The sequence below is a fragment of the Salvelinus alpinus genome, chromosome 6 (assembly GCF_045679555.1).
Source record: "Salvelinus alpinus chromosome 6, SLU_Salpinus.1, whole genome shotgun sequence".
Taxonomy (NCBI): domain Eukaryota; kingdom Metazoa; phylum Chordata; class Actinopteri; order Salmoniformes; family Salmonidae; genus Salvelinus; species Salvelinus alpinus.
Window position 1 is genome coordinate 91,983,473 of NC_092091.1, and position 22,331 is coordinate 92,005,803.

A 22,331-nucleotide genomic window follows, 5' to 3' on the forward strand; every position below is an offset into this window, starting at 1 on the left:
AGAGAACTGGAAGGAAAGGCGGCCAAATGAGGTGTTGGCTTTGGGGATGACCAGTGAAATATACCTGCTGGAGCGCGTGCTAACGGTGGGTGTTGCTGTGGTGACCAGTGAGCTGAGATAAGCCGGGGCTTTACCTAGCAAAGGCGAATATGTAGCGAGGGCCAGCCAACAAGAGCATACAGGTCGCAGTGGTGGGTAGCATATGGGGCTTTGGTGACAAAACGGATGACACTGTGATAGACTACATCCAATTTGCTGAGTAGAGGTTTGGAGGCTATTTTGTAAATGACATTGCTGAAGTCAAGGATCGGTAGGATAGTCAGTTTTACAAGGGTATGTTTGGCAGCATGAGTGAAGGAGGCTTTGTTGTGAAATAGTAAGCCAATTCTAGATTTCATTTTGGATTGGAGATGCTTAATGTGAGACTGGAAGGAGAGTTTACAGTCTTCAACCTGACCAGCTAGCTTTGTCAGCTATATATGATTGAGATGTATCTTATATGCTAACGTTAGCTAGCAGGCTAGATGGTTGTCTTCAACCCATCTTCAACCTGATCAGCTAGCTATGTCAGCTATGTATGAATAAGATGTATCTTATATGCTAACGTTAGCTAGCAGGCTAGATGGTTGTCTTTTTCTGACATTGTGAACGCTGCGTGTAACACATCCGGTGTCAGGATAAATAAAAAGCAAGGTCTGCTAACTTTCTTTAATTATGTTTAATTACCGCAAACAATGAATGTCAAATGCAATTTTTGTATTTACGGGTTCGCTGTATCACCGCGCAGGATGAACAGGGAACTGGCAAGAAGTACGTAAACAGCTGTTCTTTTACCGTGATGACGTAGTTTCAACGCGTCTGTTAGCCTATCACAGTAGAGGCTGGGCTTGGTTTAGACTTTGCCCCCCTTTGCTGGCCCTTTGTCCAAGCCCCTTGGCGCGTTCCTTTGTCCACATCTGGTTGCTGGGTAGATTAGCTCCGTCTTGGGTCTGTCGATTCTACACTAAAACAGTTCCTAATATGGTATTGTCCAGTATTCTAACCTCCTGGTTGGTCTAGAGAGATGCACCCTTCCCTCTCCAGACTGTCCACAGCTTTTATGGCCTGTGGTGGTCAGTCCTTACACCTACACACACCCCCCCCCTCTGTATAGTTTGTGTATGTGTGTAACAAAACAATATTCCTCTTCAACCAATATGCTAACAGGCTATTATGCATAAACATAAATCCTAACAACATTCTCTTATGATCTGCTTCTGACCGCTAATCTTCTGCCGAGGCAGCGTAGCTACAACCCTTGAGCTGGTCCAATGGTTGAATCAGAGCGGTAGAACCTCCTCATTATTGTGACGTTGTTGTCTTAACCTTCCCATCTTCAGTCTAGACAGGCTATTCCCAAACTGGCAATGCCGTCGGGGGTACGCCAAATAAAAATGTGATTCACATTTACAAACAGTCCATTTAGATTTTCCAACGGGGCTATACATTTGGGTTATGTTTTTTTTCTTATCTGAGTAGCCTCGTTTCACTGCCAAAAATAAAATTAAACCATCTAGTTTTTAGCGAAATAACAACACAATGTGAAATACAAGTAGCCAAATAATTAGCATCCAATCACATTAATGGTAATTCCACTAAAAGTCTGTATGTAGCCAAACGTAGCTGCTGCTCATTCCGCTTGCTCGAAAATTGATAAAGGATAAAAAAGTAAGGCCTCCACTGATTATCCTCCACTGATTATCCTCCACTGATTATCCTCCACTGATTATCCTCCGCTGATTATCCTCCACTGATTATCCTCCACTGATTATCCTCCACTGATTATCCTCCACTGATTATCCTCCACTAATTATCCTCCACTGATTATCTCCACTGATTATCCTCCACTGATTATCCTCCGCTGATTATCCTCCACTGATTATCCTCCACTGATTATCCTCCACTGATTATCCTCCACTGATTATCCTCCGCTGATTATCCTCCGCTGATTATCCTCCACTGATTATCCTCCACTGATTATCCTCCACTGATTATCCTCCACTGATTATCCTCCACTAATTATCCTCCACTGATTACCCTCCACTAATTATCCTCCACTGATTATCCTCCACTAATTATCTTCCACTGATTATCATCCACTAATTATCCACCACTGACCCACAGATCAGTTGTGTTATGAAAAAAGGAATTTCTAGATATATCATATGTGTAATATGAGTAGTATTTTAATATCCTACTCAAGGAGAAGTACTGTTACTGATATGCATGGAAGAGATCATGTCCAACAACGTTCAGGTAACCATAGTGCAGATAACTTCTGCTGAATGAATCAGTTCAACTGTCATCCATCTTTGATCTGACCCCATCAGAACCCCAAATATACTCTTGTTTTACTCCATTGTCATAGATACAGTCACATGTAGTTGGTGTATGTTTATTTACATGGGATAAAAAGTTACATTTAATAAATAAACCTAATCATTACTTGACTGTTCTACTGTTGACTGACTATGTACTGTCTTCGTCCAGAGATCCTACTTGTTGAAACATATCAGTGATGCTGCAGAAACAACCTGAGACATGGCTTCCACAAGACAATCTGCTTTAGAGTACATTACAAATGGAAGGCTACTTCTCATTGGAAGGCTTCAGAATCTGCCCCTCATTGTGGAAAACCTGTTCCAGCGCAAGGTTCTTCACGAGGAGGAAGTCAGTAAAATTCAGGCTGAAGTTGACTTTTTTGACCAAACCAGAAGAATTCTGGACTGGGTCTCAGACAAAGGAGAGGCTGCATGCTACGAGTTACTGACGATTCTCGACATCACAAGGAAGAGGACCTTAGGCGACGCTGACTTACAGCAATGGATCAGCTACTTCCCCTTCAAGGAAGACACAGAGATGACAGACTACTTTGTTGGTCAGTGATCTTATAGTATCCTATTAGTATACACTATATAGTATACAATTGGCTGGGTTGAAAATAACAGACCTGTTAAAATGTGTCTTTCAAATATATGCACTCTGTGAACAGGTTTTGTACTTTTGGCACTATTCCTTTAGTTCCATGCTGCTGGGGAAGCTATTTGAAGTGCACATTGAAGGGAGTTAATGTACCCTTTTAGATTGTTCATCAAAAACAAGGACGACCAATGCACTTTTCATGAAGTAAATAAACCTTTATAATGATGGCATGTTCAATAGAGATTTGTGTTATTGTCCTCCTTGATGAAGGCTATGCTGAAACGTGTCAGAGTCTTTATAGATATTGTTCTATTGAACATGCCCATCATAATAAAGGCATTTTAACTTTGTTTTTAGTGCCCCTCGGTCCTTCTTGTTTTTGATGACCATTTATCCCCAAAAGATCACCTTCAATCTATGAAGATCTACCAGTGTATCCTTGTAGCTTTCTATCCTGATTTTCTCTCGTCCTTTAGATTGGCTTTGATTTGTTGGCACAGTGCATTTACTTTCTCTTCCCTTAATACCCTTATTTAGGTTCAAAACCCTGTCACGGATATCAGAAACAGCTGAAATGTAAAGCACGGAGGATCACAGAGTGTGCATGGAAACAAAACTGTGGTCTCCTACCAGAGAGATTAAGAAATGAGGGGACTTTCTCTTACACCCCTCTTGTGTTAGATACATATGTGGATTCATTTGACTCTAAAATTAAAGTGAAAAGCAAAAGATGCAAGAAAGCTCGGCCTAAAAAGCTAAAGAGCTTCATCCCCATGGCCAAACAGGAAACATCCCCTGCTGAGCTGCTTAAAACACATGAGAAAATCCTCCTGGTTGGAAAACCTGGAATTGGAAAAACAACAGTCGCCCATCAAATGTTGAACCTCTGGGCAGAGAAAGATCACAGGGAACTAGATTACATGTTTTATTTTGACATGAGAGACATTTCACACAGAGAACCCATGAGCTTGGAGGACCTTCTCTTTAACATGTACAGTGAGCCAAAAGAAAGCAAAGAAGAAGTGTTACAGGATATTAAGAAGAACTCTGAAAACGTTGTCATCATATTTGATGCAATCACAGACCTCTCCTCTCTGGCGGTAGTAAAGGACCTTGTGGAGAACCTCCTCCCGGATGCAAAGATTGTGACCACATGCAGACCAGATCAATCTGAAGACTTTCTGACAGACTGGCCCACAGACTGGTTCAGAGTGGAGGTGAAAGGGTTCAGTGATGAATCCATCAGGGCTTACTTAACACAGATGCTGAGTGCTGAGCCTGACTACTTGAGCAGTGTGTTAAACAACCTAGAGTTGTTCAGTCTCTGCCATGTCCCAATCTATGCACTGATGGTGGTTGCTTGCAGTTATTATTCTACCCTAGCGGATTCTAAGCAGCCATGTTCTACAACTAAGATGTACATCAACATCCTCCGTCACTGCATCCAAAAACACAGTGCCAAACGAATGAAAGATCATGACAAGTGTCTCATAAAAAACAGAGAGAAAATATTGTCTTTGGCAGAAATTGCTTTTGATGCAACAAATGAGAAAAACATGAACTTGACAACACTGAGTTGTGAAGAAAGCAGTGTCCATTTTGCATTCTTGGGGGCACTTATGGTTAAGATTTCACCCACAGCGTCAGACACTTACTCTGCATTTCTCCACTACACAATGCAGGAGTTCTTTGGTGCCCTTTGGCTCTTACAGAATCCAGACAAAATCAGAGAGGTTGTAGAGAAGTGCCAGACTGAAGAATGGAAACACACAAAACACTTGATTCCTTTCCTGTGTGGGCTTCTGAATGAGAGGAATATTAGATTGGTAAACAGTCTTGTTCCTGCTCAACAGATCAAGAAGACGTCAGATTGGTTCTTCAAGGAAATGGTGAACACATTTCTTCCATCTCAAACAAACCAAGATCATGCAGAAGGTGGTGCTCCTGAGTCTGATAAAGATCTTCTGTTTTTGTGTCAGTGCTTGTATGAATATCAGTCTACTGAGGTCTGTCAGCTTCTCCTGTACAAACTGGACTATCATCTAGACCTGAGTGGAGAACATCTTGATCCTCACCAGTGCTGTGCAGTCTCTTATGTGACCAGTCAGTCTGCAGAGAGAAAGGTTGGCTTGGACCTGAATGGCTGCACTGTGTCAGACCAAGGAGTAAGGCTGATACTGGGCTCTCTGAAGAACGTCAGACATCTTGGGTAATATTTGTGTTGTCTAATTCACCAGTTTATTGCCAATTAACAAGTAAAAGAAAGAGATATTGGGATGAAGCAACCCATCTTTAAAAAAATATCTCTTATATTCTCTTCCCTTCAGATACTGAGTTATAAACACTTCTGTGTCATGCTACTTTGAAATAATCAGTATAATATAATTTATAACCTGTTCTCGTTTAAAGACCATCCTCTGATGATTCATCTGACCCCTCAATGTTGTGTCAACTCTGGACAACTTTGCTGAGAAGTGAGGCAGAGATGGACTTCACCAGCTTACTTGGTCTCTGTGGAAATGAGTTGCGCCTTCCAGTCCATTGTGAAAGACGAGTGTTTGAGAAAGCAGAAGAAGTGATGAAACAGAGTCTAGAGATGGTTCATCTCTGTCTACACTGGGATCAGAGAACTGTTCTCAGTGAAGCTCTCAGCAAAACCATTTTAAAGTGTCTACCAAATATCAACAAGCTCAGGTGAGTGCCAATATGAACAAATAATAACACTTTACTATAGAATACTACAGTACTTACTATATAATTAGTAAAGTTTTTTTAACAACAGTAAAGTCTGCGTTCTAGAATATTAGTATTTTTTTTAAACAAGACATTACAACAACACAAGATAGACATGACAACAGTGATCATTCTATTAAAGAGGCAGCAGTCACATTCTCCCTGCTTCTATCTGAACATAGACACTGTTTTATGGGTCACAGGTTTACCCCTCTACAACATCAGAGAGGATCCCCTGAAAAACTGGAGACAGAAGAGAAAGCAGTCCTACTAAATTTGTGTCTACAAGGAGCACTAGATCACAGATATACAGTCCAGAGAACTGTGAACACACTGCTGTCATTGTTCTCTGTGTATCAAACTGAGAGATACGACATCCTGCTGGATCTGTACTCTCATGTGAAGTACAATAGGAATCAAACAGCCAGGAGTGTCCTTCCATCATTGAAGCCACTTTACCAGCCAGCTCCTGCAGTCTGGTCCATAGACCTCTCAGAGAGAAAGGCCTCCCTCCTCCTAGAAGTGCTGAAACTCCAACCAGAGAAGAAACCAGTAGAGCTGAAGGGCTGGTCAGATGAAGAGAGTGAAGTGAGGAGTTTCCTTCAGTGTCTGCCCTACATCTCACAGCTGAGGTGAGTTGGATCAGTACAGTTCAGAGGTTGTAGTTGTCTGTCCCTGTATTTCTCTTTAGAGAGGAAGTTTGTAGCTTCCTGCAATAACTTAATAAACGATTTATACACATACTGTTTAAAAAGATGCAATCTTACTTTGTGGTCAGGATTTTAAGGAACAATTTAAGTGGATAATGATTTTAGAAAGATAGTCATTGTATTTTATCCACCATAATGTGACCTTCAGAAATACATATCATATCTCTCACATATTCATCTATTTGTTGTTAAATTGTTCTTGCAGTTTTACTCCACCACAGGATCAGAGAAGATGCCCTAAAGAGAGGACAAGGAGAGAGAGGACATTCCTACTGAATCTGTGTCTTCAAATAGCTCTTCATGAGAGAGGAACCATACAAACAACTGTAGAGAAAGTGTTGTCATTGTCTGAAGTATATCACTATCAGAAATGTGGTTTCCTGCTGGATCTGTACTCACATGTGAAGGACTATGAGACTCAAGGCAGGAGTGTCCTTCCAGCATTACAGCTAGTTTACAAGTCAGCCAGTCCTGCAGTCTGGTCCTTAGACCTCTCAGATAAAAAGGCCTCCCTCCTCCTAGAAGTGCTGAAACTCCAACCAGAGAAGAAACCAGTAGAGCTGTGGGGCTGGTCAGATGAAGAGAGTGAAGTGAGGAGTTTCCTTCAGTGTCTGTCCTACATCTCACAGCTGAGGTGAGTGAGTTTATCCAACAAGAGTCCATATGTCATTTAACTGGTGTAGATAGTATTTGTTTTACGCTGTCTTTGTCTTTTTAATACATGCACATATGAAGATTCTGTAGAAACTGTAATTCAGTAGGAATTGAAATTGAACACAATTCCAATTCATAGTTGTATTGTTTTTAAAGATGGAGTCAAATCAAATCAAATGTATTTATATAGCCCTTCTAACATCAGCTGATATCTCAAAGTGCTGTACAGAAACCCAGCCTAAACCCCCAAACAGCAAGCAATGCAGGTATAGAAGCACGGTGGCTAGGAAAAACTCCCAGTGGATGTCGAGGGTGCAACAGGTCAGCACCTCAGGAGTAAATGTCAGTTGGCTTTTCATAGCCGATCATTAAGAGTATCTCTACCGCTCCTGCTGTTTCTAGAGAGTTGAAAACAGCAGGTCTGGGACAGGTAGCACGTCCGGTGAACATGTCAGGGTTCCATAGCCGCAGGCAGAACAGTTGAAACTGGAGCAGCAGCACGGCTAAGTGAACTGGGGACAGCAAGGAGTCATCATGCCAGGTAGTCCTGAGGCATGGTCCTAGGGCTCAGGTCCTCCGAGAGAGAGAAAGAAAGAGATAAAGAGAGAATTAGAGAGAGCATACTTAAATTCACACAGGACACCGGATAAGACAGGAGAAGTACCCCAGATATAACAAACTAGACCCTAGCCCCCCGACACATAAACTACTGCAGCATAAATACTGGAGGCTGAGACAGGAGGGGTCAGGAGACACTTTGGTCCCATCCGATGATACCCACGGACAGGGCCAAACAGGAAGCATATAACCCCACCCACTTTGCCATAGCACAGCCCCCACACCACTAGAGGGGTATCTTCAACCACCAACTTACTATCCTGAGACAAGGCCGAGTATAGCCCACAAAGATCTCCGCCACGGCACAACCCAAGGGGGGGCGCCGACCCAGACAGGAAGATCACGTCAGTGACTCAACCCACTCAAGTGACGCACCCCTCCTAGGGACGGCATGAAAGAGCACCAGTAAGCCAGTGACTCAGCCCCTGTAATAGGGTTAGAGGCAGAGAATCCCAGTGGAGAGAGGGGAACCGGCCAGGCAGAGACAGCAAGGGCGGTTCGTTGCTCTAGAGCCTTTCCATTCACCTTCACACTCCTGGGCCAGACTACACTTAATCATATGACCCACTGAAGAGATGAGTCTTTAGTAAAGACTTAAAAGTTGAGACCGAGTCAGCGTCTCTCACATGGGTAGTGTCAATCGAATCTGGTATCAGATTAAAAAATAACTAAATAACTAAAAAATTCACGTATTTAGTGAAAACTCAGAAAACAAAACTTCTAATATTCCATATGTGAGTGTATCCCTTTAAGATATCTTGTCGCTGGGAAACATGGAAATCCCCTCAAACCCAAACGTTTACTACAAACAAAACCTAATAATTATAATAAATATATAGTACTCCCTCAAATTATTAGTTTTAAATTTCCTTAATGGTTATATCTAAAACCCATTCAGTCTCTCTTCAAACAGTCTCCCTAAAATGCTTGATAGGAGTACCCTGCCATTAGACACACACAACTGTGATGCACGTCCCTTTAACATAAAATCAGCGGCTGTACCCGAACAACTGTCAAATCCATTTGAGTACCGTTATGGTGTATTCTACTTTATGACACAGTTTCACGTTAGTACTCAATGATATCACAACGTTAGTTAGCAACAACCCAACCTGCCTCCTGCAATTTACCCCCTACTCAAACCGAGCTCCGCTTTAAGTCTATCGCAAGCTTTCCAACTTTCTCTACTCCAAATTTTAAAAGTACCATGTACTTCGATAAATTTACAACGTTAGTCAGTCAATCCATAAGAATAATAACATTTCGATAGGCACAACTCTATCATAATTGTCACTTCGTTATTATTTAGAATTCATTAGATTTAGGTAACTGTCTCTCCTATGATTCAGTATTTTAAATACGACTCCATTCCCAATACGTTGTTCCAGCGGACCATTGACAACGCATTCCATCGAAATCGCCCCGCTATTATTTAGAATGGATTAGTCTTTCAATTTAACAGGAAGCCAGTGTAGGGAGGCTAGCACTGGAGTAATATGATCAAATTTTTTGGTTCTAGTCAGGATTCTAGCAGCCGTATTTAGCACTAACTGAAGTTTATTTAATGATTTATCTATGTAGCCGGAAAGTAGAGCATTGCAGTAGTCTATACTAGAAGTAACAAAAGCATTGTCGTGTCTTTGGCTATGCCAGATTAATTGCTATGACATACTATTCTATAAAATAATTTCTCCGTAATTAATATTACCTGATTGAACTAATCATGTAAATGTAATTAACTAGAGAGGGACACCACGAAATAATATTTTATAGAGTTGTTATCTTCCGAATAAACTCTTAAAGATTTAGTAATATTTTACATCCATAGCAGTCAACATTAATCGTCATCTTATTCAGTCTCATCTGAAAGTTGTAAATCCTTGGTTATCTGCAAGAATCCTGGCTAACAAGTTGAATCAGCAATACAAAATTGGGTTTAACTATTTATTTACTAAATACCTAACTAATCACACAGAATCACACATACACAATTAAATCATAACTTGATTACAACTTGCCGTCATAAAGGAAAACGTCCCTAGCGGGCGGAACAGATATGACAGCTTGTTACACAAAGGGAAGGGGCGGGGTTTTAGTGAAAGAGCGGGAATTTATTTCATTTATTTACTAAATACCTAACTAATTCACACAGAATTACATATACACAGAATGAATCATACCTTGATTACAAATTACGTCATAAAGGAAAACGTCCATAGCGGCCAGAACAGATATGACAGCTTGTTACATAAAATAAAAGGGGCTGGGTTTGAGTGAAAGAGCGGGAAGACTCAGTAACAAAGGAAAGAGCTGTGCTATCGTAAATACAGTATATTATGCATTCTAAATTACCGCCCATTTGGAAAAGGAAAATGCAATAAATATTTACTCTGAGCTGCGCTTCAGTAGGTTGGTGGTAGATGGAAGACCGGGTTGCCAAACCGAGTCCTCTGTCCTTTGAAGAATGTCTCTGGTGGTCACTGTCGTAGTAACGTCGTTGTGTAGTAGACGGGATACTCTGACTGTCCTTCCTAACCTGCGTTTGTAGCAGCTGTTGCTAACTCAACGGCTAGGAGGTATCACTTCTGTAGTGAATACGAGTTCAAAGTTCATACCATTCACAACCAAAGTTCATGCTGATGTTGGCTTAGTTCTATAGTTATTATCTGAACCATTCTGACATCGGATCGTCATCCTAATGTACCCGGAACAGGAAGTTATATTTTTGTCAATGGCTTCATATAGTGGAGGGAGAGGGGTGTGGCTGAAAAGTTTATAACCCATGTCTCTTCACAGGGGCGGGCCCCTGGTTGAGCAGAAGCCCAAACTCATGAAAACCCAAATCTCTCATTTGGAAGCTAAAATTACATTTCATCTCTTCACAAATAATTTCATATTCAAACATTTGAATTAAACAACAATTCCATGTGAATCCGATACCTCTGGTGTTTAGACTTTCCACAGTAGAGTTTATGTCATTCTATCATTGGTGAGAATGTGTCAGAGGGCAACCGAACTGACATAATATACCTTAAGTACCACCGCAAATGTTCAGTTGGTCGGTTTACCAGAATATAGTTCATTTCCCCCCAACTTCTGATGTTCCCAGAATCTCTATGTTAACCAAGGGGTTTTCTTATGTCACATCAGTAGGGAAGAGGAACGGGGGAGGGGGGAAAGAGGTAATTATGACTGTCATAAACCTACCCCCAGGCTAACGTCATGACAGTATGGATGAATTTTTCTGCATCATTTTTGGACTGAAAGTTTCTGATTTTTGCAATGTTACGTAGATGGAAAAAAGCTGTCCTTGAAAAAGTCTTGATATGTTCGTCAAAAGAGAGATCAGGGTCCAGAGTAACGCCGAGGTCCTTCACAGTTTTATTTGAGACGACTTTACAACCATCAATATTAATTGTCAGATTCAACAGAAGATCTCTTTGTTTTTTGGGACCTAGAACAAGCATCTCTGTTTTGTCCGAGTTTAAAAGTAGAAAGTTTGCAGCCATCCACTTCCTTATGTCTGAAACACAGGCTTCTAGCGAGGGCAATTTTGGGGCTTCACCATGTTTCATTGAAATGCACAGCTGTGTGTCATCCGCATAGCAGTGAAAGTTAACATTATGTTTTCGAATGACGTCCCCAAGAGGTAAAATATATAGTGAAAACAATAGTGGTCGAAAAACGGAACTTGAGGACCACCGAAATGTACAGTTGATTTGTCAGAGGACAACCCATTCACAGAGACAAACTGATATCTTTCCGACAGATAAGATCTAAACCAGGCCAGAACTTGTCCGTGTAGACCAATTGGGTTTCCAATCTCTCCAAAAGAATGTGGTGATCGATGGTGTCAAAGGTATCGAGTCATATGGTGCTATTCGTTTTCAGTACCCCAACTCTGTTACTCATATCAGTCCTCATCACTCACCTGTGTATCATCTGTGTTTTAAACTGTTTTTTCAGATTTCTTCCACTGATGGATAATGTAGAGATGAGAAAGAGAGAGAAGACATTCCTACTGAATCATAACCTCCAAAGAAATGCAAATGCTAAGGTGATTGGTTAGCATGTCTTGGGATATTAAATGCTAATGTCATGACGTTGGCCTGGGGGTATGTTTATGACAGTCATAAATACCTCCTTCCCCCCCGTTCCTCTCCCTACTCTACTGATGTGACATTAGAAAGCCCCTTTGGTTAACATAGAGATTCTTGGAACATCAGACGTTAGGGGGGGATTGAACTATATTCTTGTAATCCGACCAACTGAACATGCGGTGGTACTTAAGGTATATTATGTCAGTTCGGTTGCCCTCTGACACATTCTCATCAATGATAGAATGACATAAACTCTACTGTGGAAAGTCTAAACATCAGAGGTATCGGATTCACATGGAATTGTTGTTTAATTCAAATGTTTGAATATTAAATTATTTGTGAAGAGATTAAATGTAATTTTAGCTTCCAAATGAGAGATTTGGGTTTTCATAAGGTTAGGCCTCTGCTCAACCAGTGGCCCGCCCCTGTGAAGAGACATAGGTAATAAACTTTTCAGCCACACCCCTCTCCCTCCACTATATAAGCCATTGACAAAAATTTTACCTTCTGTTCCGAGGATATTAGGGTGACGATCACATGTCAGAATGGTTCAGGTAATAACTACAGAACTAAACCAACCTCAGCATGAGCTTTGGTTGCGACTGGTATGAACTTTGAAATCTTATTCACTACAGAAGTGATACCTCCTAGCCTTTGAGTTAGCAACAGCTGCTACAAACGCAGGTTAGGAAGGACAGTCAGAGTAAACCGTCTACTACACAACGACGTTACTACAACGTATCCAGTGAGCAACAGACATTCTTCAAAGGACAAAGGACCCAGTTGGGCAACACGGTCTTCCATCTACCACCAACCTACCGAAGCGCAGCTCAGAGTAAATATTTATTGCATTTTCCTTTTCCAAATGGCCGGTAATTTAGAATGCATAATATATTGTATTTACGATAGCACAGCTCCTTCCTTTGTTACTGAGTCTTCCCGCTCTTTCACTCAAACCCAGCCCCTTTTATTTTATGTAACAAGCTGTCATATCTGTTCTGGCCGCTATGGACGTTTTCCTTTATGACGTAATTTGTAATCAAGGTATGATTCCTTCTGTGTATATGTAATTCTGTGTGATTTAGTTAGGTATTTAGTAAATAAATAGTTAAACCCAATTTTGTATTGCTGATTCAACTTGTTAGCCAGGATTCTTGCAGATAACCAAGGATTTACAACTTTCAGATGAGACTGAATGAGATGACGATTAATATTGACTGCTATGGATGTAAAATATTACTAGGTCCTTAAGAGTTTATTCGGAAGATAACAGCTCTATAAATATTATTTCGTGGTGCCCCTCCTCTAGTTAATTATATTTACATGATTAGTTCAATCAGGTAATATTAATTACGGAGAAAGTATTTTATAGAATAGCATGTCATAACACTTAATCCGGCATTACAAAGACACGAGACTAACATCTCCCTGTTAGTGATGAGAGGTTAGCATGTCTTGGGGATATGATATAAAATGCTAACCCCTCCATGTTATTGTAATGGTGAGAGGTTAGCATGCATGATATTGGTGCCTCTAACTTTCTCACTCATCATTATTCACGTTTCACTTTAACCTCATAGTCATTTAATAATTTCAAAGTGCTGGGGTACAGATTCAAAAAGTGACTTGAGTTTTGTCTTTTCATTAAAGGCTGAATGTGGGTATGGCAGTGAAACTGTCCAGACTGGTTATGAGGACAGAGAGAGGTGCTACTCCACTGACTGTCCCAGAACTCTCCTTGGTCCTAAAGAGCAGCCAGGCACCAGAGAGAGTGTTATCCAGGGCTCTGAGTAGTGTGGCGTCCCTGCTGAGACTCTGGAGGGTTCAGTGTCTGGACCTGACTGACTTATGCATCCAGGGTCACTCTCTCATCACACTGCTGTGTCACCAGGGATCTCTCTCTCTCAGGTCAGTCTGGAGCTGATGTTTTTTAAAAGTAGAAATAGTAACTTCATTCATGTGTTTTTCTTCATATTTCTGACTGCCTGTATGTTCCAACCTCCTAGACTGAACTCAGACACTCTGCAGCAGCTGACTGTAGTTGTGTATGAAGCTCAGGACAAGGACTTGACTCAGTGGTTCCTGGAGAAGGTTGGTGGAGACCTGACCTCCTGCAGGCTGGACTGGGAAGTGCTTCTCTCTCTGCTGCAGCATTCAACCCACAACATCACTGTGGACCTCAGGAAGAACAGGCTTCTAGAGAAGAACATCTCAGATCTTCTCCCCTTTCTGGGAAGGATTACTCTCAAGAGGTGGTTCAAATCAAATCAAATCAAATCAAATTTTATTAGTCACATACACATGGTTAGCAGATGTTAATGCGAGTGTAGCAAAATGCTTGTGCTTCTAGTTCTGACAATGCAGTAATAACCAACAAGTAATCTAACCTAACAATTCCACAACTACTACCTTATACACACACAAGTGTAAAGGGATAAAGAATATGTAGATAAAGATATATGAATGAGTGGTGGTACAGAACGGCATAGGCAAGATGCAGTAGATGGTATAGAGTACGGTATATACATATGAGATGAGTACTGTAGGGTATGTAAACATAAAGTGGCATAGTTTAAAGTGGCTAGTGGTACATGTATTACATAAAGATGGCAAGATGCAGTAGATGATATAGAGTACAGTATATACATATGAGATGGCTAATGTAGGGTATGTAAACATTATATTAAGTGGCATATTAAGTACCTACCCTCACCACCTGGGGGCGGCCCGTCAGGAAGTCCAGGACCCAGTTGCACAGGGCGGGGTCGAGACCCAGGGTCTCGAGCTTGATGACGAGTTTGGAGGGTACTATGGTGTTAAATGCTGAGCTGTAATCGATGAACAGCATTCTCACATGGGTATTCCTCTTGTCCAGATGGTTTAGGGCAGTGTGCAGTGTGGTTGCGATTGCGTCGTCTGTGGACCTATTGGGTCGGTAAGCAAATTGGAGTGGGTCTAGGGTGTCCGGTAGGGTGGAGGTGATATGGTCCTTGACTAGTCTCTCAAAGCACTTCATGATGACGGAAGTGAGTGCTACGGGGCGGTAGTCATTTAGCTCAGTTACCTTAGCTTTCTTGGGAACAGGAACAATGGTGGCCCTCTTGAAGCATGTGGGAACAGCAGACTGGGATAAGGATTGATTGAATATGTCCGTAAACACACCAGCCAGTTGGTCTGCGCATGCTCTGAGGACGCGGCTGGGAATGCCGTCTGGGCCTGCAGCCTTGCGAGGGTTAACACGTTTAAATGTTTTACTCACCTCGGCTGCAGTGAAGGAGAGCCCGCAGGTTTTGGTAGGGGGCCGTGTCAGTGGCACTGTATTGTCCTCAAAGCGGGCAAAAAAGTTGTTTAGCCTGTCTGGGAGCAAGACATCCTGGTCCGCGACGGGGCTGGTTTTCTTTTTGTAATCCGTGATTGACTGTAGACCCTGCCACATACCTCTTGTGTCTGAGCTGTTGAATTACGACTCGATTTTGTCTCTGTACTGGGACTTAGCCTGTTTGATTGCCTTGCGGAGAGAATAGCTACACTGTTTGTATTCGGTCATGCTTCCGGTCACCTTGCCCTGGTTAAAAGCAGTGGTTCGCGCTTTCAGTTTCACGCGAATGCTGCCGTCAATCCACGGTTTCTGGTTTGGGAATGTTTTAATCGTTGCTGTGGGTACGACATCGTCAATGCACTTCCTAATGAACTCGCTCACCGAATCAGCATATTCGTCAATATTGTTGTTGGACGCAATGCGGAACATATTCCAATCCGCGTGATCTAAGCAGTCTTGAAGCGTGGAATCAGATTGGTCGGACCAGCGTTGAACAGACCTGAGCGCGGGAGCTTGTTGTTTTAGTTTCTGTTTGTAGGCTGGAATCAACAAAATGGAGTCGTGGTCAGCTTTTCCGAAAGGGGGGCGGGGGAGGGCCTTATATGCGTCGCGGAAATTAGTATAACAATGATCTAGGGTTTTTCCAGCCCTGGTAGCACAATCGATATGCTGATAGAATTTAGGGAGTTTTGTTTTTAGATTAGCCTTGTTAAAATCCCCAGCTACGATGAATGCAGCCTCAGGGTGTGTGGTTTCCAGTTTACAAAGAGTCAGATAAAGTTCGTTCAGGGCCATCGATGTGTCTGCTTGGGGGGGAATATATACGGCTGTGATTATGATTGAAGAGAATTCCCTTGGTAGATAATGCGGTCGACATTTTATTGTGAGGAGTTCTAGATCAGGTGAACAGAATGACTTGAGTTCCTGTGTGTTGTTATGATGATCACACCACGTCTCGTTAATCATAAGGCATACCCCCCCGCCCCTCTTCTTACCAGAAAGATGTTTGTTTCTGTCGGCGCGATGCATGAAGAAACCAGCCGGCTGCACCGACTCCGTTAGCGTCTCTTGAGTTAGCCATGTTTCCGTGAAACAGAGCACGTTGCAATCCCTGATGTCTCTCTGGAATGCTACCCGTGCTCGGATTTCATCAACCTTATTGTCAAGAGACTGGACATTGGCGAGTAGTATGCTAGGGAGTGGAGCGCGATGTGCCCGTCTCCGAAGCCTGGCCAGGAGACCGCCTCGTTTGCCCCTTTTACGGCGTCGCACAGGGTCGCCGGCTGGGATCAGATCCATTGTATTGGGTGGAAGGCAAAACACTGGATCCGTTTCGGGAAAGTCATATTCCTGGTAGGAACGATGATAAGTTGACGTTAATCGTATATTCAGTAGTTCCTCCCGACTGTATGTAATGAAACCTAAGATTACCTGGGGTACCGATGTAAGAAATAACACATAAAAAAACAAAATACTGCATATTTTCCAAGGAACGCGAAGTGAGGCGGCCATCTCGTTTCGGCGCCGGATGAAGTTCTTTCTCTGATCAGACTTTCTAGAAAGAAGAAAATAACTTTGTATCCAGTGACATGTTGTTCTGAGTTTTCCTCTGTAATATCATTAGGGTTTATTCAAGAGGTGGGAGATATTTATTCAAAATGTATAGACTTTAATTATTCATATCTTTATAAAACCTTGACATAACCACAACAATCCATTCTCCATGTTTGCTCAGGTCCAGTTCCAGCTTTGTAAAGTCCTCCATCAGACACATCTATGACAGTAGAGACAGTGACTGTGTGTCCAGTTTGTTGAGGTCTTCAGACCATTGGATCAACCTGAACAGCAGAGAGCTGGACAGAGTGGACTGTTCTGCTCTGTGTTTTACCCTGCAGCACAGCCACCAAGTCAAAGTCAACCTGCTGTGGACCTCCATACCACCGGGGGAGATAGAGAGCATCCTGCCTCTTCTGGAGAGAGTCTCCCAACTCAGGTTTAGTTGGCACTCTTTGACCCTGCTAGAATGGATTGAACTATGAGGCTTTCTACTTCCTGACTGATTTAACCTCTAACCCTAACCTTAGTGTAACGTACTAACCTTAACCTCAGCTAGGGTTGGAATTGAAGGGTAACGCCTGGAAGTTGACCTGATAAACAGAGTTGTAGTGTGTTTATCAGTGTTTTAATGTGTGATGGTGTGTAAATAAGTCTCTCTCTGTCTGTCTCTCGCTCGCTCTCTCTCTCTGTCTCTGTCGCTCACTCTCTGTCTCTCGCTCTCTGTCGCTCTCTCTCTGTCTCTCTCTCTCTCTGTCTCTCTGTCTCTGTCTCTCTCTCTGTCTCTCTCTGTAGTGTTGACAGGAAGTTACTGCTGAGTTTCCTCCAGTGCTGTGCTGCCTCTCAGATCCACGAGGGGGCACCACCACCACCACCAACAGCAGAATGGCTGCTCAGGTCTCTGCACTACAGGCTGGACTTCTCCTGCTCCTCCTCTGTGGACCTGTTAGCTCAGGACCCAGGAGAGGCTCTGTGTCTGACCACTGACCACTGCAGGGCCATCAACTCTGTTCTGAAGCAGAACCAACACAGCACCCAGCTGGTCCAGAACCAGGTCCAACTCATCCTAAGAGACTGTGAGGTGGAGGACAGAGCACTGAGGGAGCTGCTTCCCATCCTGCATATTGTCAAGCTGAGGTTAGACATACAAATACAAACATTTGACCAACTAGTTTATCAGTAGGAGTTAAACCTACTCTGTGTCATGATGTTGTCTCTGCTTCTTGTCCTCTCAGCCCCAGCAAAGCTCTGCTACTTCAGCTGCTGGACCTTGTGTGTGAGGGGATTGAAGAGGGGCTGCTGAGGCACACAGAGTCCCTGTGCAGAGCCCTGGATGGGGAGCTGGACCTCAGTGAGACCAAGCTGGACCAGAAGGCCTGTGGATCTCTGGCCCTGGTTCTGGAACACTCAGAGGGTCTGTCAGAACTGGACCTCAGCCACTGTCAACTCACAGACCACCACCTACAGCCCCTGATCACACACCTGCATAAAGTACAAGTCCTGGAGTGAGTGGCTTTCACTGTGTGTGTGTGTGTGTGTGTGTGTGTGTGTGTGTGTGTGTGTGTGTGTGTGTGTGTGTGTGTGTGTGTGTGTGTGTGTGTGTGTGTGTGTGACACTAGATGACATATGTCTGATCTCTCTCTCTCTCTCTCTCTCGCTCTCTCTCTGTCTCTCTGTGTCGTAGCCTGAGTCACAATGACATCACTGATGCTCTGACTGACAGAATACTCCAACTGGTCTCTACCAACACTTCAATACACACCGTACGGTAAGGGTGTGTGTGCCGGTGAGCAGAGCATGTGTGTGAGAGATCATATGGGTGTGTCTGTTCCTGGGGGCAACAGTTGGCAGATAGAGATGTGTTGTCTAATGTAATAATGTAATAATTATCATGTTCTATAGACTCTTCAACAACAGAATCCAGGACAGAAGACCCTTCCTGACAGACAAGAGGTTTGACATCTGGTGAAACAACATCAGGTCTTAGTCCAGGAAGAGAAGGCTGAATCCAGGACAGAAGACCCTTCCTGACAGACAAGAGGTTTAACATCTGGTGAAACAACATCAGGTCTTAGTCCAGGAAGAGAAGGCTGAATCCAGGACAGAAGACCCTTCCTGACAGACAAGAGGATTGCGATCTGGTGAAACAACATCAGGTCTTAGTCCAGGAAGAGAAGGCTGAATCCAGGACAGAATACCCTTCCTGACAGACAAGAGGTTTGACATCTGGTGAAACAACATCAGGTCTTAGTCCAGGAAGAGAAGGCTGAATCCAGGACAGAAGACCCTTCTTGACAGACAAGAGGTTTGACATCTGGTGAAACAACATCAGGTCTTAGTCCAGGAAGAGAAGGCTGAATCCAGGACAGAAGACCCTTCCTGACAGACAAGAGGTTTGAGATCTGGTGAAACAACATCAGGTCTTAGTCCATGAAGAGAAGGCTGAATCCAGGACAGAAGACCCTTCCTGACAAACAAGAGGTTTAACATCTGGTGAAACAACATCAGGTCTTAGTCCAGGAAGAGAAGGTTGAATCCAGGACAGAAGACCCTTACTGACAAACAAGAGGTTTAAAATCTGGTGAAACAACATCAGGTCTTAGTCCAGGAAGAGAAGGCTGAATCCAGGACAGAAGACCCTTCCTGACAGACAAGAGGTTTGACATCTGGTGAAACAACATCAGGTCTTAGTCCAGGAAGAGGAAGAGAAGATGGATGTTGAAGATGGACATAGAGGTTTCAAGAGTAGTAGGCAAGGCCCAGTTCTGTGACATTTTAGTGACAGAGGACATGGTTAGGAAGGCCCCAATCACTCTCACACACACACACACACACACACACACACACACACACACACACACAAAGAAGTTTCACTCTCACCCACACGTGGAACGCAAAGAAGAATGAACATTGAGAGAGAATTGACATTGATTAAAGAAAAGAAGAAGAAATTAATTATGAATTCATGAAGATAATAATGAAAGGTTAAATATGTTAAATGTTGAAAGCCTGGGGAAACATAGTGGGAGATATTACAAGGTGATTCAAGTAATGCAGTAAAATGGTTCAGAATGTTTTAATGTTGGTTGCTTTAAGGTACGATGCTTCTAGACTGTGTTGGTTAGGTTTAAAGGACAAGGCCTTATGGTCTGTAGGAGGTTGGTAATGACATGTTATAATGATGAAATGGTATAATTATTGAAGGGTTTAAAAATGTTGAATGTTTAGGAAGTAATGGGAAGAATAGGATCGAGTGGGATTATAATTGAGTAGGGAATGTTAATGTTTAGAAATAAATGGAAATAAATGTTTTAAAAGTTAATGATAATGGAGTGTACTAAGAGTGCTATCTTGCTTTATTTACTGTTGATGTTGCGTATCATTGATTGGTGATATTGATTTGTGATTGACTGATTTATGTGGGATGCCTGTTTCTGGAATGTTGAATAAACTTTTCTTTATTGTTCTGAAACCCTGTGTCAGCAAAGAGGCATACAAGTGCATGTCGTTTTACTTTCAGGTTCTGAAATAGACTTAAATAATTGAGGATTTTTTGCATCTGGTTAGTTAGTCTAGAAGAGACCTGAGTGGCTGGTATAAATAAAATCACATTTTATCGGTCACATACACATAGTTAGCAGATGTTATTGCAGGTGTAGCGAAATGCTTGACGGAGTCATAAGAGGGGGGATTCTGGGCTAAACCAACCCAGTTTACAGGGGGCACCCCATCATAGTTTTCTACGGAAGAAACTCTGTCCTGGATGATCCTGAAGAGGTGCAGGGTTTATAGAGTGAGGGCGAGGCAGCATAGGCATTAGGCTCTGAGGAAATCCCACTTTACTGTAAGACCTTACTGTTGAGTCTGAGCCACAGTCCCTAGCTGTCGACTAGCTCAGTGGTAAGGCAGAGCGGCAGATCTGTAGGGGTTAATGACCAGGAATTACTGGACTGCTATTGGGTAAGCAGGGTGTAGTTGAATGGTTAATCGTGCAGACAATTTGGTGGCTCGTGCAGGATTAATTTGTGGGAGTCAGGAATATCCAGGGACTATTTCGGGATATAGGAAATATCCAGAATAGTGGAGATCTCAGAATATATCTTGGAAACTTTGTGGAAGCTTTATAGGTGATCTATTTTAATAGGTCAGTGAACAGAGGGAGTTGCTACAGAGGAACGGTTCAGAAAGATCTTTAGATCATTAGAGGCAGTCGGAGGCAGTGACTATAAATACATTGTGAAGAGGCAGTCGGAGGCAGTGACTATAAATAAATTGTGAAGAGGCCGTTGGAGGCCGTGACTATATATAAATTGTGAAGAGGCCGTTGATCATGTTTCCCAGTGTTCTATTGAACCTTTCGACTCCCCCATTCCCCATCGGATGGTAGGGAGTCGTGTGCGACTTCTGGACTCCTGCAGCACTCAACAACACAGCAATCAATTTACTTTCAAAGTTGGCCCCTTGGTTGGAGTGGATACGATGAGGAAAACCATACACACAGAAGATGTTGTTCCACAGCTGAAGGGCCACTGCTTTAGATGATTGGTTCGGACACAAGAGTAGTAGTCTTAGTAAAATGGTCAGTGATGACCAGAACATCCAAGGACTTGTTGTTGGAGTCTTCAGCAGACCAGAAGTTCACACACACCAACTCAAGGGGCTCAGTCGTGATGATATTCTCCAATGGAGCTCTGGCCTCTGGCTCGGTGGCCTTAGTGATCACACACCTCTTGCAGGTCTTGACGTACTCTCTCACATCAGACTCCAGACCATGCCATAAGAACCTCTGTCTCGCAGGTACAACGTCCGCTGTAGCCCCTGATGACCGGCTTTATCGCCCTTCAAGACTGTCGCCCTCATGGAGGTAGGTACTACATACTGGTGCATCTTCTTTGACAGCGAACTTTTGCAGTATTCATAGTACACCCATTTTCAGTGAGCTTCTCCCAGGTCTTCAGGATCCACAGAGCCTCGATTGGTTCATGGCCACATTCCCTACTAGAAGGTCTCCGGCCTCTGTCCACGTAGAATACAACTCTGGTGAGTGTGTCATCCTGATGCTGCTTTGATATCAGGTCATCACGGGATAGGACTCTCACATCTGACATCTCAGATGGCACCAGTGACTGAGTGAGCTGAGGCTCTGTAGACCAGCCTCCCCTTGTGACTTCAGGAATGCTGACACCGCTTCCTTTGGACAGGATGTACGTTAATAGATTGTTGTCTGTCCATACAGTAAAAGGCTTGCCCCTTAACCGATGACTAAACTACTCACAGACGGCCCAGCGTAAGGCAAAACACTCTAACCAATGGGCAGGATACTTTGACTGTGCATAAGTAAGTGATTTGCTAGTGAATGCTACACTTCTGACGCAGACCAATCCTCTGGCATCTATTACAGTACCATGTAGTTGAACTACTGTATGTCTGTCTGTCTGAGTATTACAGTACCATGTAGTTGAATTACAACTTTGACAACAACAGAAACGCATGGATTAGTAACACTCTGCAACTGTAGGACACATGTGGAAAGGAAGAGAAACTGCGGATTCTTCAAAACAACTTATTTTATTGTTATATTTGCAAATCTGGAGGTGTCAACAATCACTCAAAAAGTGCAGAGTTAAGAACCCAACGAACTAGAGTTGGGTCTCAGCTTCTATAGGAAAGGTACAGAGTTAA

At 42.9% G+C, this 22,331-nt stretch overlaps 1 protein-coding gene across 2 annotated transcripts; it reads left to right on the forward strand.

The window, feature by feature from the left end:
* Window positions 1-2,344: 2,344 nt before the first annotated feature.
* Window positions 2,345-20,097, forward strand: LOC139579593 (protein NLRC5-like). 2 transcript variants are annotated; one of them, XM_071408354.1, is made up of 12 exons: window positions 2,351-2,917; window positions 3,499-5,170; window positions 5,371-5,655; window positions 5,898-6,326; window positions 6,610-7,038; window positions 13,427-13,684; window positions 13,783-14,028; window positions 16,831-17,088; window positions 17,445-17,786; window positions 17,885-18,154; window positions 18,334-18,417; window positions 18,552-20,097. In XM_071408354.1, the coding sequence occupies exons 1-12, from the start codon at window positions 2,581-2,583 to the stop codon at window positions 18,616-18,618; spliced, it is 4,677 nt and encodes a 1,558-aa protein (XP_071264455.1). In that variant the 5' UTR covers window positions 2,351-2,580; the 3' UTR covers window positions 18,619-20,097. The 2 variants fall into 2 exon arrangements, with proteins under 2 accessions (XP_071264456.1, XP_071264455.1); XM_071408355.1 differs by lacking the exons at window positions 16,831-17,088; window positions 17,445-17,786 and having other exon boundaries at window positions 2,345-2,917.
* Window positions 20,098-22,331: the final 2,234 nt, after the last annotated feature.